Genomic DNA, 20,279 nt, shown 5'->3' on the forward strand with positions numbered 1-20,279 from the left:
CAACCCTAATCTGATCTGCATTGCACCGTTAGGCAAAATGAAAAAAATGTATTTACAAGGATGAACTGACCAAAATGGCCCTGAGTACACTTGAACTCTATTCTCTGTACTTTGTTCGAGTCGGAGAATTTTTTTTCGCTACATTTCACTTCGATACAAGAAAACATATGGGTTGATCTAGCACGGTAGATTTAACGTAGGTTCAACCACAAGCAGAATGGCAGATAAAATCCAAAGAGAATGCAGACACAGGCATATGCACGGCACGGCACGGCAAAAGGCATTCCAAGAACTTGTACAGGTAGCAAACCGGTTAAACGAATAATACATACCAGGAAAAGGCTATACTACAGGAGTCTGAATGAGAAGGGTAATAGTACAGCTGAGTGAACTAATCAAAAGTGGAACTCCACTTTACTCACAGAAGCAAAAGATCCTGGCTGGCTCAAGGATGGACGCTATATAATTACTCCTCGCTACAAACACAATACATTATATAGCCACAAATCAATGGAAACATCAGAAAATGTTCTCTCTTTTATCTAATATACCATGAAAGTTAAAGATCACGGTGTACTCGGAACCGGATCGGTGCCAGAAATGTGTGAGGATGCATCCTCCTTAGCAGCAGCTGCTGCCACATTCCCAGGAGAAGCTGTCTTGGCAGCCTCCCTCTTGCCATCCTTTCCTCCAGATCTTGCAGTATGACTCCCGTTTTGGTGGCCGCTGACTGACAGTCTCCTACTCGGAGGGGTGCCATTAGCACTGCCGTTTGATTTTGCGCCGGGTACCTTCTTTGCACTGGCTGGTCTGTTGGGGCTCACACGTGAACCAAATGGCCCTTCGTGATCGGTGTTCAGCTGCTGCTCGACGTAGCGCTTTTGTTCCTGTGATGTGAACACAGGTACAGAACATATACAACGAAGAGTTAAACACTGTGGAAGCTGGTGTCCAAAGCATATGCTGCATATAAGAGCCACCCAAGCATTCCATGAAATGACATTGTGCTGTCTGCTACAAGTTCTATTTATTCCCTCACAATACCCATTTACAATGCATGGATTAGTCAGATGCAATTCTCAACTAAATGCTATCTGCATAACACATTTGGCATACTGTGACTAAAAAATACTGACAGAATTCATCACAAAAAAATGAACCGTGACAAAATTTACTGACAGAATTCATTACTAAAAAAAGAACTGACAGAACACAGGAGAATTAAACAAATTTCATCAACACCCAGGTGATAAGTGCTCAAGAACTAATGGCTTGAGGAAGTAGCACTTACCCTCATTCTTTTCTTATCTTCCTCCCTTTCCTGCCTGAGCATGACATATTCATCCAACATAGCTAGAAGAGGTACACCATCATACATAAAGGACAGACCGCGACTCTCCTCCCATGCCCTGGTCTTCGCCACCAGAGTTTCAACAAGTGCTAGAATAAAACCATTCATTATATTAGCAAAACACTAAAAAAATATGAACAGCAGAATTCATAAATTTACTCAAAACTAAAATGACCAGCACAGCAAAAAATCAAGCCCCACGTAGAGTCTTCCTAGGCATGAAACAACATGAAACTTCGCAACACATTTCGATGGTTATCTTCCAAACATACCTGGAATCTTGTTGACAAGAATACGGGCTTTTTCAGCACGTTTGAGATTCAGATGGGCACCACGGCTTGAGTTATATCTGTTGTCATCCTGCAGAAGGATTTTCACACCATGAAAGGCTATATAACAACAGCATAATTTGATAACATCACTTAAAATCATTGAAGAATAAAAGATTTAATGCTTTTGATTTGCTACAACAAAATATCAACATACCCTGTTGTAATCTTCAAGCCAGCTTTCTTCTTCACAAGCAGACATCCATCTTTCAACTTTGTCTAATATTTCTTTTCTGCTCAATGCTTCTTCCTTTGCTTTTGATATCTGACTATCCATATCTGCAATCAGTTCTGATGGTTCTATGTTCCCTGCCTCAATCAGCGCCAATATTTTTTCATGGGCAGCAGCTGTATCTATTACTATGTGAGCACCAGCGTAGATGTCTTCCAACTCAGTTTGCTTCTTGAAAGCTATTTCTTTCATCTTGCTGTATTTTAGCTGGTCTAGCCTTTGAACCTCTACCTCAGCCTGAACAATTTGGAAACAGAAAGTCAAATACAGTGGAAGAATTAATGTCAGACTCAGACAGTAATTGCACCCCAAAAAAATTACTGTTTAATCTCACTTGTTCAATTAGATCCAGGGCAAGAGCTCCAGGTGCAGTGACTTCATCTACAGAGGCTGATCTGTTGCAGGTGACGTGATCAAACATGCTCCTTTCTTGCATGGGAGCATCCATCAGATCCCAAAGATCATAGAGTTGACCAGCAAGCTCTTGAAGCTGAGAAGAAGCGAGCCATGAGATGCTATGCAAAGAGTAGTCATATTTCAAGAAGACAAAAACAATCAAGAAACATTCTTGCAAGTTAGTGCAATTCGTATAACAAGAACAATCAAGAAAACTCCTGCAATTTGGAAAAAAGATAAGAAGCAGGGTCTTTCAGGCTGGGTTTCCAAAGGCCTGAAAGAATAAAAAAAATCTTGCAAATTGAGTATGATTCATATATCAAGAAGGATTAAATATGTTCTTTACCTTGCTTAGTCTCGACTTTTTGTCTTCATTAAGTGTGGCTACTGTCTTGTCTAGTTTTGACAGTGTATCATTGCTGATGCTCTTGCAGTTGTCACCAATAGAGTCATCTAAACTGGGATGAACTTCGGTCACTGTGCTAAGAAAATCCATACCTAAGACAGTGCAAAGATCATGTATCATGTTCACATAATCCAGAACCTTCTCCAACCTATTGCTCTGCAAACCAGTTTCCAAGGGAACCAAATCATGTCAACTACGGTTAGGAGTCAAATATAGCACAAAGTAAAGAAATTGTACAGGTTACATGTACCTTCTCTTTTTCAAGCTCCTGTAGTTGTGAACGAAATTCTTCAAGCTTCTCGAGTGTCAAATCATCCTCATTAACTTGAGGTGTTGCCACCTTCTCGCCTACCTCCGTAGTGCCAGCAATCTCCCCACATATTTGATCAATTTGTGACTGAACATTAACAAATTCCCGTACTCTCTCATTTTTCTGCTTGTTCAACTTCTCAAGTGTTGGCGCTATAGCAGCTAGCTGTTGCTTGATTGTCCCCGATGTCTTCTCAGGCTGCAAGTATTTGCAGCACTTATAATGAAAATGCAAATTATGCGGTATCTTCCAACTTCTAAGATACAACATCAAACATCATGGAGTAGGCATTATTGACGACTAATAAGTTGAAGCTTGTATACATTGTCATCCGTTGAACCACTCACATCACATTCCACAAATGAGTATTCAATACGAAGATAAGTTCACTTACAGTTCTTGCTATGGCCTTTTCTCCTAGAGCAGAGAGAAGTCTGGCCAGCTCAATCTTCGAGTCATCCAGAGCCTGGATAAGGAGATCCCTGGAGTTGGTGGCCTGGTCAACTTTCCTCTTGTAAACATCCAAGCACTCTTGATCTAACTGGTACAGAACCTTGTCGCGGTCCTCGTCGCTCTCTCCAACTTCATCCCATATGAACTGCAGTCAAAAGACACAAGAAAGAACACAAAGCACACTTCTATCACTACACAAGCCAATGCACACGTGCACAAACTAGCTCGCAAATTGCAAAAACACAACCAACCAACCACCACACACCTGCAGTTTCTGCAGCAAGGATCCACACGTAATTTCGCCAGCCATTTTCAGAAACAGATGGAACTCTGTCAGGAAGCAGAGAGAGAGAGAGTTAGTACATGAGTACATCCTAGATCACCAAACTAGCAAGCATTAGCACCAAAATGCACTTCCAAACCTGACCGTCACCAACTCTACAGTAGGCATTAAATCTGCCATGCATCGCATGCAAGATTAATTGTTAAATTAGTAGCTTTAAGCCGATGCTAACACTAAGATCCGCCCCCTCATCATTGCCAATAATGAAGACCTACTTCTATACTATACTTTATGAGGATCTCACAACTAAGATTAGCCTTAAACCCAGGAAGAAATCCCCGAAACCCCCGAAATCCTACACCAACAAAATGCTAGTAAAACCGAATGGTTTTGACCATTGACCATATTTGACCTCCCCAAGCAATAATTCCATCCAAAACGTCGCGATCTGAACAAGCAGCTCTCGGAAAGGATCCATTTGGAAGCAGAAGAGCTCGCAACCAAGCAGATCAATTGCAAGCGCCCGGAGCAGAAGCGGATCCCCACACAACCCTCCTCACCCACGCCGCCGCAGCCGCCCAAACCCGCCCCAAACCGAGCACCACCCGCAGCGAACCCCCCGCCCGCATTACGCGCGGCCACGCGAGATCTCAGCAAGCAGCAGCCGCACCACACCAGCTCCACCGCCGCCGCCGAGACGGCACGAGCGACAAAGCAAAGCACACACAGAAGAAAAAAAAACACACACAAAGGGCTCACCAGATCGCGCGCGCAGGGACGCGGAGCGGGAATGCGCGGCCGCTTCTCAGCCGGGATCCCGCCGCTCGCACCCAACCCGGCGGTACGCCCCCCACCGCTCTCCCCGGCCGGGCCCTAGCCTAGGCGGCGCTCTCGCCGGCGGCGGCGGCGGCGCGCGAGAGAGGGAGGGAGCGGGAGTCAGTGCACTGTACTGGAGTGGAGTGGAGTCTCGCGCTGCTACTGCTGCCGCTGCGTCTGTCTTGGACACGGGCAGGCGCAATTATTAATGGGGGGGCGGGTGCGGGTGCGGCCGTGGCCCCGCCGCAGGATGCCACCGGTCGGCCCATCCGACGGCCCCAGATCGCCCGTAACTCGGTTGTTCTTTTTTTTTTTCACCGCGCACAGACGTCGGTGAAAAAAAAAACAGAGACTAGTAGTACCGTAAAGAATATGTCACGGTGGGGCCCACACGCAGTAATTCATTCCGCGCTGTAATTAGTTCAGTATTGCCACTTCTGGTTCATTTTTCAGTTTTGATATAAGGCGGTGTTTAGGCCCTGTTTAAATTTTTTTTAAAAAAACATCAAATCGAATTTTTAACACCTAAATAAAGCATTAAATATACATGAACCAAAAAACTAATTGCACAGTTATGTAAGAAATCTTGAGACGAATCTTTTGAGCCTAATTAGTCCATGATTAGTCATAAGTGCTACAGTAACCAATATGTGCTAATGACGGATTAATTAGGCTCAAAAGATTCGTCTCGCGGTTTCTAGTCTAGCCGTGAAATTCGTTTTTTCATCCGTGTCCAAAAACCCCTTCCGACATACAGTCAAACATTTGACGTGACACTTCTCCCAAAAATTTTCTCAATCTAAACACCACCTTAGTTGCCAAAATTTTTTAGCACAAACATCACATCGAAAGTTTGACCGAATGGCGAAAGAGGTTTTCGGACATGAATGAAAAACGAATTTCACGGCTAGCCCTGAAACCGCGAGACGAATCTTTTGAGCCTAATTAATCCATCATTAGCACATGTAAATAGCACTTATGGCTAATCATGGACTAATTAGTCTCAAAAGATTCGTCTCAAGATTTCTTCCATAACTATGCAATTAGTTTTTTGATTCATCTATGTTTAATGCTTTATTTAGGTGTCTAAAAATTCGATGCGATGTTTTTAAAAAAAATTTGGGAACTAAACAAGGCCTAACTTTTAACTCTCGTTTTATTTGGAATTTTTTCGTAGTAAATTCGTTTTTATTGTTAAATGATAAAACATAAATAGCACCGACGCCCTTAACATAGAAATAGAAAAATAGTACTGCTCCCTCAGTCTCATAATATAGATAATATAGAGTATTTTAACTATTTACTTATAATTTTTAACCATTCGTCTTATTTAAAAATATATTACAAATATAAATTTTTAATCATTCGTCTTATTTAAAAATTTATTTTAAATATAAAAATTTATAAGTAATACTTAAACTCTTTTTAATAATAAAGAATATATAAATAAAATAAATAATATTTTCAAATATTTTTAAATAAGACGAGTGATCAAATATTACATATAAAAAGTCAAAATACGTTTTAATATGGGACCGAGGGAGTAACAGATAAGGCATTTCTCGCGTCTGGTAACCCTCGGGCCGGGTTAATTAATTAATTAACCGGAGGAGAGTTTTTTCTGGGTTTGTTTACCTGGGTTTGCGGGGGCGTTGACCGGTCAAAGTTTGTCTCGGTGTGTTTCCATGTCCTGCGGGCGGTTTAATGCGCGCCGGGTATAAGTTTTTTTTTATTGATAAAAGTGTTTTGTGGTGACACTGTTACTCATTGATGCTTACCGAGGGTTGGCAGATTAAAGCGGAGGGACCATTGAGTACATGAAAAATATTTTTGCTGAAAATCAAAGGAAGCTTGAGCTTCCTGAAAATGACGAGACAAATTTTGTACCATCCTGTTGTTGTACTAATTAAGTACGATCATATTGTATTTTCTGTTCTAAAATAATATTATTTTTCTCATTTTAAAATAAATTTAGTTTTAAGCAATTATTTTATTAGAGTTTATGAAAGCCGAAAACAAATGTATTATGATTTGATAACTCACGTAATAGTTATTTTGCTTTTATATGGTTACGTGTGTGATGAACGGAAACAGTTCTTTTAGAATAGGGTGGATACTATATATCAATTGAATGACCCTCGATAAAGCATATCCCCTCGGTCCCAGAACAAAGTTATCTCTACCCCTCATTTGCTTTTAAAATGAAGTTATTTCTTTACTTAATTAGTATTACTATCAGTCACATACGTTCCCTATTTATCTCTCCTACTTTCTCTTCTCAACCAATCATAAAATTTCTCCAATTATTTTCACTAACTTTCTTAATCTTCACATACAGCTATACAAATGTTTATATTTTAAGATAGAATAATTAACTGCTAGTTCCATTCTAGATTGCAAGACTATCGATTTTTACCCTATTTATTTAAATGCTAATGTTTCTCGACATATATACAAATAATATACATTAAGAAATGTTAAAAACTCTTTATCATATAAAACATAACATATAAAACAGAGGAGGTCCTACGTTGGTTTTGATCGTCTGTGACCAACATTTTTTCCATGTGCATGTATCTGCTTTGAAATACTCATGTCACACTGTATCATAATGGGTACGCGGGCTTCCTAATGTTTAGGTGGGGTTTAGATTGAGAAAATTTTTAGGAGAAGTGTCACGTCAAATGTTTGACTGAATGTCAGAAGGGGTTTTCGGACATGAACGAAAAAACGAATTTCACGACTAGCCTAGAAACCGCGAGATGAATCTTTTGAACCTAATTAATCCATCATTAACACATGTTGGTTACTGTAACACTTATGGCTAATCATGGACTAATTAGGCTCAAAAGTTTCGTCTCAAGATTTTTTATATAACTGTGCAATTAGTTTTTTATTTATGTTTAATGCTTTATTTAGGTGTTCAAAAATTCAATGTGATGTTTTTTAAAAAAATTTTAGGAACTACGAGGGCTTACTTGGAATGATGGAGGCATATCCTAGTACGTGAGCTATTTTCGACGTGGACAGCTAACAAATACTCCTAGATCTATAACTTACACCGTACGCTGGGTTGGCCAATTAATAACTTGTCCGCTCTTCTGGAGTACCAAGTCAATCGAGATCTTTTAAAGCGATAACGGGAGCCTGCCTACGCAATGTCGAATGGTAGCAATCTTAGGGCCCGTTCTTTACTGCCTAGTAATAAAATTAGCCACTGCCTCGATATTTATTAGCATGTTTTTCAACCTGTTAAATGGTACGATTTAATGAAATATTATGTTTCTAAATCAAAAGAATCATTTTTAGCTTTTAAAAATTAATTCTTGATCAATTATATTTCTCGTTTTGTATTAGGCTAATCGGCTAGTTTTAACTTATGAAAAGAACGTGCCCTTAATGTCAAGAATTGGCCGAAAACGTAAAAATATGATATTCCGATCCCCCCAATTTTCAAAGTTTTTTCTAGGTATATTTTGGTTACTAGGACAAAAATGGTATAATACTATTCGAGACTAATCAAATAGCGATGGTGCATCGCAGAAGTTCAGGAAAAGATGATAGTAAATCATAGAATTTGGAAAAGTCAGCGAAATATTACATACAGATGGTAAACTCGGTGGCACACAACGGATTCTCTAATTTTTTATTAGAAAATATTGGTGACTTTTTAATACATGTTTATCGTTCGTTCAATTAAAAATATTATGCAAATATAAGTTATAATTAAATACATTTAATTATAAATCGAATAAAAAATAAATAATAGTTACATAAGAAATTTTTTATGAGACGAGATTAAATGTATAAAAATCAACATCGCCATCTATAAAAATGGGGAAATACATATTACTATGGAAGATAGCCATGAGTTCTTATTAATGTTGCTTTGCGTTTTTCAATATTGTTCTTCCGTATAAAAGTTGTAATATTGTATTTATTCCATTTTTTTATAATGGAGCTGAGCAAAAGGACTGTGTCCAGACGTTATAGGTACTATGTTTATATTTTAAAATAGAGACAACACGTGCTTTATACTAGTTCAATTGTGCTTTACTAGTATCATACATTGATCCTTGAGCTAATTAACAAAATAACAAGGGAATAAAATTCCGCGGCCGATACAAAACGTACAAGCGCATCCCAAAACATATTATAGGTATATAGATTAGGCAATTGAGAATGAAAAGAAAACCTTCAACACAGGCGTGTGAAGCAAAACAAAAGGATCATAGAAGTGCTGTGTCGATCGGATGGGCAGTAGCTACGAGATCAGTGACAGCAGCAGCAGCAGCATCACTTTACGTTTTTAGCCACACCTCATTAGCGATTTCTTCCGTTGCCGCTGAGCTTTGCAGTTAGATTAGATCGATCAAAAGGCGATCACCGCCGGCCAACCAGCCATTCTTTAATACTAAGCACCCTCGCAACGAGCTTTTCAGATCAGGCGAGCAACATGAATAGTTTACAGGAGGGGCACTACACTGTTGGGCGTTCGCATCGAGATGCGTGCGGACCACGGAGCATCAAACCCGGGCGTGTATCGAGATGCGTGCGCGAGCTCCGGTTTTTTCTTTTCTAACTCCCGTTTTACTTTTACCTATAGTAGCCTACACGTCCGCCGACGATTTTTTTTATTTTTAATATATTTTAAATAAATAATTTATTTTTAAACCTTAAAGGATAATATTTTTATCATCAGAACATCTTTTAACAACCACACCTCTTCTGGTATGACCAAAGAGCCACCTCGTTGGCATGGCACAAGCCAACGATGATGCTCTAGCCACCCCGTGTAACAGCGTTTCCTTACGTTAGTATTGGTGATATGAATTCGAGTTTTATTAAATAAAAATATTTAAAAAAATAAAAAAATTTCTCGGCTGGGAGGCCTGGGAACAAAGAAAAAGGAGCGGCTGCCGCAGGCCGCGCGCTTTTGTCCTTTTGCGCCGGGATGGATGCGGAAGCGGGGCCCGCCCGGCACATGGCCCGTCCACGTGCCGCTGCAGATCTCCTCACATCTCCAGAGAGACACACGCGCGCACACCGCAGAGAGAGAGAGAGAGGGAGAGGCTCCCGATCGATCAATCATCATGCACGCCCGTGCCCGGTTACGACGGGACGGGACGGGACGGGATGCCGCGCGGCGAGCTGCGGCTGCCGCTGCGACGAGCCGGGCCGGCGTGCGTGATTGCCTCGTGATGCCGCCGGCTGACGGCTGTCATCGTCGGCGGCAGGCTCGCTAGCAGCGGACGGACGTTCGACCTCCTGCGCTGCAGGAAGGAAGGAAGGAAGGGGGGCAGTGGCTGCTGCGTGCGGAGACCGGGGGAGATGTGTGCGATGCGATGGCCTTTGCTTGCATCGTGGGTTTGGTTTCGACCGACGGGTGGCATGGTGCACTGGTGGGTGACTTTCCCACTTTTTTTCTGCTGCGGTGATGGGAAGGAAAGCAAGGGGGATTCGCAAAGGTTGATGAGGCGGTGAACTGTGACGACGAAAGCAGACGAGCCGTAAAAGTTTATTATGCGCACGGTACAAACAATGCTCTACTACTACGAGTGATCTCAAGGCCCCACATTGGATTCGATCTAAGGCAGAAAAGAGAGGAAAGAAAAATCATTTCTTGTACAAAATCCGCATACCTTCTGCAGGGCACGTCGTCTTGGAGGTATGCCTCGGATAGATTTTTGGATGCTAGATTTTTAGATAATCAGGTTTACACGAGAAAATTATAAGCAATACAAAACTGATCGCTAAGATTATTACAATAACAATTTTCTCTTAACCCTAGCATCTATACTATTTTAAAAACAGTTCTCATCCTCCTACCACCATTGAAGACCATCACCCCTAAAAATAAAGATTAGATCAAGTGATTTTTACTCGGTCCATATTTCTTGGTCATATAAACTTGGACCATTATGACACAGAAATATATGTTGTATTATATAATAATTCTTATATTTTAAACTGGAGGGACAACCAGCGAGCAGGTAGGTAGCAGGTCGTGAGAGCATTGACGCGCGGGAAAAAGACTTAACCGAACTAATATATCACTGAATGTGATATATTCTAGCATAAATTTGGCATGTTCATACGACTAACCTACTAACTTACCAGTAAGCATACGAGATGCTCTTAGCGATCTAACAACCAAGGATAAAAATAAAATACGATAAAAGAAACCTAAAAATTAACTCTAATTCTAAAATTGAAAATTTAAATTTTGACTTATAAGTATAAGCAAAAGTCAAATGATAGGAGATGAAGGAAGGTGAAGAGGGGCAAAATAAACATTCTATAATGTCTTATAATGTCTTGGTGTCAAAAATGTTAGGGACAATAATAATAGTAGCATTCGAAGAGTGAAACATAATAAGAGTAGCAAATATTTAAAATTTGTTGATTATAAGTTTTATTATCAAAGAAAAATACTCTAATACTATAACTGTGAGAGAATCGATCAGCAAGAGGAGAGCCCCCAATCCACCAAGTGTGATTGCAAAAGCACGTATTTATTCCATCACCAACAATTTGTTCACCCTAGACATGTAAAGAAATGTCTTTAACTGCCATTAGACCTTGCCAATTATATTTGGGCCAGAATGGCATTTTTTTTTTCTGTGGCCCATGCAGATGATTAGTTCACAGGAGAGCCGTCGGGGGAGCCTAATATCATGCTTAATACCACATCGCTTGTTTTGGAGGAGATGAACCAGCCTTTCCACTACTTATAGACTAGGAGCTGCTACTAATGAACCCAAGCAGCTGCGTGGTGAGCACAAAGCGAACTATTCTTTCGCCTTTTACTAAAGAATACCGTGTGCACACCACAAATAGCAGCATACTATTATTTTTGGAGGTTGTTTTCTCATATGAGATAACACCTTACAAATCAAAATTTAAAATTTGTTAGGTCTTGGGGAGATAACACTTTTTGAATCAAAAGTTATAAAATTTGTTAGGCAAATCAAAATTTAAATTTTGTTAGATCTTGTGAGATTACACTGTCTGAATTGAAGTTAGAAATTTTATTAGACACGTTTATATATTTGATTAGACCTACTATGATACTTTTTGTACACTCTGCACACAAAAATTGAAGTTTTACCCTATTTTTCGCTTGTTCTTGTAAGTCACCATTTGAATTTTTAACCATCTCTTTGCTTTTGCTAAAATTTAATTTTTCAACCTTAAATTTAGAGTTGATTTTGGGGATTTTCACCCCAATTTATTTTCCAACATTAGCTTTTACATCGATAAGAACATGCACATAAAAAAATTATTTACAACTTATTTTCCGTTTGTAAGTATATTGTTTGACTTTTTCCCAAACAATCACCCTTTTGTGTTTTCAAGAATTTTTTTCATGTTAGTTTTAAAATTGTTTTTTGTATGTCATATTGTCATGCCTCAATCTGGTATTCCCATACAACGGTATCACCAAATAGGTCATGTCGCATGAGAACGGTGCGAACCATCTCTCATTATACCACAGCACCGATACTAGTCCCAACCTCCTGGTACATTATGCTGGTATCAATGGTAATAATTAGTGATCATTGCAATCCTTAATTTACATAATATAAATTAGACTTTAACTTATCCTAGATTGTAGCATTGGGGTCACCCAAAACCGCAACTGGCAAGACATAATAAGCAGCAACGGAACCAAGAAGTTAAGACTAGCACCACATGCAACGGCTTGGAAACATGATGAAACCCTAATCTTCGCTTCGACTTCAACTTGAACTTGAACTTTTTGGCGGAGGAACTATACAGAGACCAAGGTTGAGTACCTACGTACTCAACAAGTCATGAGAATTTAGGTTCAAGGGAAGGTTGGTTATTCTGCAAAGATTTTTATTTTAAAGTTTTGAAAGCATCTAAGAGTATGCTTCCCCACAACTAGAGCTGAACGAGGTATCATGTCAGTTAGAGTAGAACTGTGAGTCAATCTTATTTGCGAAACTATACTCAAGTAGGCCTCAAGGTTGGCTCCACGAGCCCAACAACTTATTCTAACTGACCAACCCTTTTCATCTCAACACACCGGTTTCATAAATCACAACACACTTTTCACAAAAAGCACGTAAAACAGAAAAAGTACACTAAGAATCACTGCGCATCCACCCATGACCGTGGGAACAACTATTCGAAACAGTTTGTTAACATCTACAGAGGGGGTTCACTTGACCCACACAATATGAAACTGATACCGCATGCCAACAATAGAGTTCCATAGACCAATCATAGGTTAGTTACTTGACCATCCCGTGCCGGGAAGCTCGAGATATGTCCTCATCCCCTCTCAATGAATCTATTTAATCTAGCATGCAATTTTTCTTGAACCAGCTAGTTCCTCAACTAGGGGTGTCCTGTTCCACCAGTGTGGTTGTACGATAGAATGCTTGGATGTAATTCCAAGGAATCAGTTCTTAAGCATGACCACACGTGCATCACACCAACCATCTGGTGTCATGATATTTTAGTTTAAACTCTTTTTCTTTCACAAGACACAAACCCAAGTGTCGGGTTTTCCATAGCTTTCGTAACCCAAAATTTAGCCAAGATGTTTCTTAGATTTTAAGTTCCGTGCTGATCGTTGGTACGCATGCAAGGAGGTATGGGTACCAAGGTGCAACATTGTGGTTACAAGGGAAACAATGTATATCAATTGTTAAGGATGGTAAATTGCAACAATATAGGTGGGCTTGCCGATTATCTTGCAAACCCACGGCGAAACGATTCAAACATGACCTAGATTATGCATGTTTTGCATAAACATATTTACAGTTTCAAATATAGGACTAATATGTTCAAGGATGGCTTGAATTGCTGAAGGTCTTTGCGTCCCTAAGAAATCCACTTCCAATGAAAATCTAGCAATTGAATCTAGCGCAAACAATTAAAACCTACATAAGGATAAATATAAAAATCTTATTCAGGACTAATAATGTTAGATCTCAACTTTAGAGAAATACTAGAACTAGAATGTGGTACATTGGAGTTACAAATCAAAATACATGAAATTCTAGACGAAAGGAAATGATTTACAAGACTTTCTGGTAAAAGACATATTCCCTATAATATTCTCTATATGGCTAACAGGTAGGGTCAGGGTGGGGTCAGGGTGGAGTTACAATGGACTTTATTTGCTTAGAGGGGTCGAAAGAATTAATGTGCTTAGGTTTATTTAGACAATGGAGGTCAATTTGACTTGACATGTCAATGAAGTACGATGGATTTTGGTCTAAGAGGGTGAAAAGAAGGCACAGGAGAATCGAAGCCTTGACGACCTAGGATGAATAACGTGGCCCAACCGGCCTCTTGGGCCACGAGGCTTAGACAACCAGAGAAGAGGCTCAAAGGCCGTCGACGTGGACATTGGAAGAGAGAATTATTCTACTCTTATATTTATCTTGGATTAATCGATCCTAATTTTATCATAACACATATTTATTTATAAGATCAAAGGCCCTAATTTATGATAACACAAATTTATTTACAAGATCAAAAGACCATAACTGAATTAATGGAAACTCCAGAATGCCGACCTGTTCATGCATCAGTCTCCCAAAGTTTAGACCCTGTTTAGTTTCCAAAATTTTTTATCAAAATATCACATCGAATCTTTAGACACCTAGATGGAGTATTAAATATGGATGAAACGAAAACCTAATTGCACAATTATGTGAGAAATCGGGAGACGAATCTTTTGAGCCTAACTAGTCCATAATTAGCCATAAGTGCTACAGTAATCCACATGCGCTAATAATGGATTAATTAGGCTCAAAAGCGGTTTCTAGGTGAGCTGTGAAATTTGTTTTTTCATTGGTGTCCAAAACTCCTTTCGACATCCGGTCAAACGTATGACATGGAAAAAAAAATCATTTCCCTATCTAAACACTCTTTTAGAAAAAACGCGCAATGCCGTTAGGTACCTAATTGCAAAATCACCCACCCACGCCACGCTCCGAAGCTTCCCTGTTCCCCTCTCGTCTCGTTTCCTTCCCGACGAAGCAGCGGCGGCGGCGGCGGCGGCGGCAGCGATATCCGCCGATCCCCTCCCGAATCCCTTCTCCGTTCGGCCTCTCCCCGCCCCCCTCTCCCCCCGCCGCGCGATCGCCACCGCCGCGGGCATAACATCCGGGCCGGCCGCCTCCGCCTGGGCGGATGGGGAGCGACGCGGAGCCGGCCAAGGGGCTGCTGCCCTACCTGCAGCGCGCCGACGAGCTGCAGAAGCACGAGCCGCTCGTCGCCTACTACTGTGAGGATACGCCTCTTCCTTCACTCCCTTTGCTTCGTCGGTTCAAGTTGTAATCCCCCCACCACACCCACACCCACACCCACACCCACAGTCGCGGCTGATTCGCTAGGGTTTGGTTTGGATTTTAATCTGTTTACCTTTTACGTTTTTTTTTTCGCGATAGGCCGACTCTACGCGATGGAGAAGGGGATGAGAATTCCGCAGAAGGAGCGCACCAAGACCACCAACTCTCTCCTCATCTCCCTCATGAACCAGCTGGAGAAGGTATGTACTTCCCTGCCACTAATATTGCTTTCTTGTAGAAAAATTCGAGCAATTGATCTTGTTCAATTTAGTTTAGATCTATTGAATTTATGGAAATAAAGGTTAGGATGCGTTAAACAATGATACTCCATTTGTTTTTTGTTGGCAATCTCTTGAGAAGAGTTGGGTAGGACCAACTGTGCTCATTGGTAGCATGTGTATGGGTTCAGAGGGAGAGTTTATGAAAAATGAAATCTTATTGCCCCATCGGAATCCTAGCAGTCCTGAAGCTGATGGCATGGGGAGATTGCACAATTGTCTTGTCCGTAAAGTGGGTTCAGATTGCTATAGCAGCTTGGGAAAGCAGGTGTTTTTTTTTGGCAGAAGAAACGTGTCATCTATGTGCTGATCTTGAGCTGGCATCAAATTGAATTGAACCAGCATAAGCTTAACTTTGATCACTGCCTGATCGTTCATTTGTGGTTTTGTATCCCCTCAGAGTTTAGATGCTTTTGGATGCATTCCAAACACTTTAGTAATGATGACAAAGGGATTTATATATGGCACTCAGTGTTGTGTAACAGTTTAACAAGAACTAGGAAGTAAGATGAAGTACCCCCTCTCCCTCCTTTAAGAAGGGCATGTAGCCTAGTATGCTAAGTATTAAAGTTGACTCTAGTTACATGTAGTGCCTTGGATACTAGGCACAACTAGTGGGAGATTAATCATGGAGTTGATTAGTCTATCAGACCTATTACTACATAGCAGTTGCTTTTACTGCTAGTCTGTTACGTCATGCTGTGCTTGATGGATCTGGTGGAGTTCTCCTCCATCTCCCTTTCACTCAGTATTAATAGGTCTGATAGACCAGACCTCCCTGGTGGTTCATTGTTTTTTCCTTTGTTTCATTTCACATGGTATGGTGTACAATTAATGTTATATGACATAAAAATGTGCATGAGAGTAACCTAAGTGAACTTTTAGGTACCAAAATGTACTTATGGTCTTATACATGTGCTAGATAGAATATTGTTTAGCACGTTATCTATATGTGGCTTGGGCTGCTTTGTTTAATTTTTCTACAATAATGCTGAAGATACCAATGTTACTCATTTGATTACTTAGCTGAGTATGAAGATGCCATATTTTAGTTCAATCACCTATCTATTCTCTGTTTAAAGACTCAAGTGGTGGTGGTGAAAAGGTGAATCTGCCTTCGCCTACTAGTCTACCACCACTTCCTCCTGACACGTGGGACCATCAAATAGCGACTTTTTATTTTGACCAGAGTAACATGAACCATGGTGTTATGTATTAAAACAATAATAAAGAGAGTTTTTCTAGATAATGGAACAATAGAGTTATAAAAAAGCATTAAGGGTAATAATGTAATATATTAAATTCCAACAGTAATATGAATTCTTGGATTAATATTTGAAATGTTAATGATGTGATTCTTATTTTTAATTCTGTTTCAATGCACAGGCTTTCAGCTAGTCTTTAGTATATCTTATCCTCTGAATGCAATGGTATTTTTAGCTGTTACATCCATTGCTTGATACAGTGCTGGAAAATTTATACTCAAGATGTTTCTTTCTTCACATTTTTAGTCCTGATTAGGTTTTCACACTCTACAGGATAAGAAGTCTCTGACTTTGGGTTCTGAGGACCACCTTCATGTAGAGGGGTTTGCATTGAACGTCTTTGCTAAAGCAGACAAACAGGATCGTGCTGGACGAGCTGACATGTATTATACTCTGAAAAATTCCTGCTCTACTTCAACCATGTTGTCATCATCTATTAATATAGTCTCACCAATCCATATTAAAAAATCTTCTCATTTTGCAGAAACACTGCGAAAACCTTCTATGCTGCCAGCATCTTCTTTGAGATTCTCAACCAATTTGGTGAGCTTCAGCCTGATGTAAGTCTATCAAGTTATTGTTGGCTACTTGGCATTTATTGTTATCTAAATTTAACTCTTACTAAATGCTAGTCTTTGTGCTTATTAGATATTGCCATATAATCTATACTTTTGAGCTGTGCTCAAATGTATGATAGCTATTAATATTATTTATCCATGTTTGAACTTCCATCTTCTTGTGGTTTTTAACAGCTTGAGCAGAAACAGAAATATGCCATCTGGAAAGCTGCTGAAATAAGAAAAGCTCTCAAAGAAGGACGGAGGCCTGAAGCTGGTCCTCCTGGTGGGGACAAAGATGAAACACTTGCCAGCACCACGACAGTTCCCCATGTAACCCTCCTAATTCCTTATCAATAACTTCATGTTAGGACACATTGCACATAATGGCCAATATAAATGTCATTGTACTTTCATCATTCTAGCCAAATTTGCTTCTGTTCTACTTTCTACTACCAGCATTATTTTTCATGTTTGAAAATAGGTAAAAACATTGGACAAATTCATATTTAACTCTATTAACTCATTCATAGTACTAGTAACTTCTGTCTTCTTGCCATCAAATATTAATTTTCCATGCAAACAAACATACCACTCCAATTCTTGGGAGTCACACATGCACTGCTGTGAGTATCAAACACAATTAAGGATCCGGGATGTAATCTAACTAGCTAAAGCTTGTTATTTTCTTCAGTTCCTGAAATCTATATAGCCAACCTCCTGAATGTCTGAACCTTACCACAATCCCAGGTTTTGGAGGATTCTATTATTTGTAGGTTTCTAGTTCCAAAATAACTGGATGTTTATGTGGAACTTAAAATTTTAATTACATGCAACGAGGATTCGCATGGGCCCTTTTGTTGTGCTTCAGTTTTGTGGAGTCAAGTTACATGTCTAGAACTCAGAAAAAGTTGTAATTTTCTGTTGCACACATTTGGTACACACGAATTCTCAATCAATGTTATTGTTTTGTCTACTTATCAGGATATGGGGCACAGCCAATCCTTTGGTACTGGTCAGCATGGAAACGAATCATCATCTCAGCATATAGACAAGGTTATTTTTCATTTTCTTAATTATCGCATTTAGTTATTTTGCTTGGGCAGTAATTTAACCAGTAGCGTTATTTTTTTTTGGTTTATATTTGTTTGTGCAGGATTTTAGTAGGAGGGATAGCTTCTCTGCTGTCCAGCCAGGAAATAATGCACCCCGGCAAAGTACAGAGAAGTTCAATGACCATTTCTCTGCCCAGTCACCTTATTCACCCCCACCCCCACAATCCCATGACCATGTGTCTGCCCAGTCACCTTATTCACCACCGCCCCCACAATCCCAGTTTTCATCTCCTGCACAGTCGTCTTATTCCTCTCCGTCATACCAAGGAACAGATTACCCTTCTTCCGATGTTCACAAACTACCCCACAATTATTCATCTGCCCCGTATACAAGCACAGATTACCCTACCAATGAGGTCCACAAACCACCATCTAATTACTCCTCACCCCCATACACTAGAACAGAGCACCCTTCCAATGAAAGCTACAATCCCCAGAGCAATGATAAACCAGATGTTTCTGCTTATTCTCACACATACCACCAGCCACCCTACACGATTGAACCCCAGCACACATCTCAGAACTACTACTCTACGGAAACCCCAGCTGCTCCATACAACTATCCTAATTTTCAGTCCTATCCAAGCTTTCAGGACAGTTCGGTGCCTTCCGTGCCAAATCATCAGTCTTCGTTCTATCCTGCTAGCGATGGTACAACCGCTGCATCATACTCCCCTTCTGCATCAAATCATTCTGTACCAACACAGTACCACCCTAGTCCTGATGCTACACATCAAGTTACCCCCCCTGCTCCCGCACCACCAGCTAGCCAGTACAAGTATGATAGCAGCTACCAGCCAGAAGTTGAAAAGATTGCCGAAGCTCACAAGGCAGCAAGATTTGCAGTTGGCGCCCTTGCATTTGATGACGTATCAGTTGCTGTTGATCACCTGAAGCGTGCTTTGGATCTTCTGACGAACCCTTCCGCTGAAACTCACTAGCTCTCTGGCTTTCTACGGTCTTCACAGAAAACATCTTCTGTACATATATGCTACACTGGTACTTACTACGACATGGAGATGTTGGTTGGTTTAGTTGCATACAAACAAGATAGCAAGATACTGGGGATGGCTACACAAATCTAAGAGATCTAAAGGGCGCCTTTCTTCTGTATTTACAAGCAGTGAACATCTTGTGTGAAATTGAGTTATTTGTTACCAGAATTTTGAAAGAAAAGGCTATGCTGTACATTAAATTGTTTAAATAATCTTGACAGTTGGTGTAGTGGTTGTACATTGATTGCTTTGGTTTAAGGCCATTTCTTGTCAGTTATACTTAGGCCTTTGTTTAGTTTTTAAATTTTTTTTTCAAAACATCATATCGAATTTTTGGATACCTAAATAAAGCATTGAATATAGATATCCAAAAAACTAATTGTACAGTTATGGAAGAAATCTTCAGACGATCTTTTGAGCCTAATTAGCCCATGATTAGCCATAAGTGCTACAGTAACTAACATGTGCTAATGACGGATTAATTAGGCTCAAAAGATTTGTCTGGCGGTTTCTAGGCTAGCCGTGAAATTTGTTTTTTCATTCGTGTTCGAAAACCCTTTCGACATTCGGTCAAACATTTGACGTGACACTTCTTCCAAAAATTTTCTCCATCTAAACACCACCTTAGTTAAAATGCGATGGTTCGTTCACGCATAAAGGTAACTAGCAATAGCCACGCGCTACATTGCGTGTGAACGAAATGATGGATCCAAAATAGATCCAAAGGATTTAAATGAACTAACATATACGAAGATTTTATTGAGGCTAACAGCACTTTCCAAGTAACAATTTGAAGTGTAAGATTATTACAGTTGATGAAAAAAAAGACCAGTTTGATACAATATGATTGAAAATTTTAATCATAACCCGATTATTTTTGTGTACTGACATAATGATAACTTGGAAAGTGAATTGGATCGCGATGGATCAAATAATCCAGATTATTGGCAAATACACAAATGTATATTGTCTGGTGTTAAAAAAAGACACCAAAAGAATACTAAAACCAATAGTAAAGCAATTAACTTGTAGATAAACTTCATATATGCTTGAGAAATCACAACGTATTCTGAAACAGTGATATAACCTAAAGGCAAAGCAAGTAAATATAAATGAAAATAGAATTGTTTCAGCCATTTCCATAGAAGTGCTTCCAATT

The 20,279-nt window shown here is 39.9% G+C and overlaps 2 protein-coding genes and 1 non-coding gene across 3 annotated transcripts; 2 read left to right on the forward strand and 1 right to left on the reverse strand.

The window, feature by feature from the left end:
- Positions 1 to 276: 276 nt before the first annotated feature.
- On the reverse strand, positions 277 to 4,735 carry LOC102700532 (65-kDa microtubule-associated protein 1). Its single transcript, XM_006655955.3, has 10 exons — positions 4,520 to 4,735; positions 3,743 to 3,807; positions 3,419 to 3,622; positions 2,965 to 3,222; positions 2,655 to 2,870; positions 2,247 to 2,402; positions 1,838 to 2,149; positions 1,624 to 1,711; positions 1,292 to 1,440; positions 277 to 887 (listed from the first exon to the last, which is right to left on the reverse strand). The coding sequence occupies exons 2-10, from the start codon at positions 3,785 to 3,787 to the stop codon at positions 567 to 569; spliced, it is 1,749 nt and encodes a 582-aa protein (XP_006656018.1). The 5' UTR covers positions 3,788 to 3,807; positions 4,520 to 4,735; the 3' UTR covers positions 277 to 566.
- A 6,607-nt stretch (positions 4,736 to 11,342) lies between these two features.
- Positions 11,343 to 11,458, forward strand: LOC121054847. Its single transcript, XR_005812131.1, has one exon. It is a non-coding gene; the product is annotated as a U5 spliceosomal RNA (small nuclear RNA).
- A 3,077-nt stretch (positions 11,459 to 14,535) lies between these two features.
- LOC102700247 (protein HOMOLOG OF MAMMALIAN LYST-INTERACTING PROTEIN 5) lies at positions 14,536 to 19,332 on the forward strand. Its single transcript, XM_006655954.3, has 7 exons — positions 14,536 to 14,846; positions 15,010 to 15,110; positions 16,727 to 16,836; positions 16,938 to 17,013; positions 17,206 to 17,343; positions 17,995 to 18,066; positions 18,167 to 19,332. The coding sequence occupies exons 1-7, from the start codon at positions 14,753 to 14,755 to the stop codon at positions 19,064 to 19,066; spliced, it is 1,491 nt and encodes a 496-aa protein (XP_006656017.1). The 5' UTR covers positions 14,536 to 14,752; the 3' UTR covers positions 19,067 to 19,332.
- The last annotated feature ends 947 nt before the right edge of the window (positions 19,333 to 20,279 follow it).

This window comes from Oryza brachyantha, chromosome 6 (assembly GCF_000231095.2).
Source record: "Oryza brachyantha chromosome 6, ObraRS2, whole genome shotgun sequence".
Lineage (NCBI taxonomy): Eukaryota > Viridiplantae > Streptophyta > Magnoliopsida > Poales > Poaceae > Oryza > Oryza brachyantha.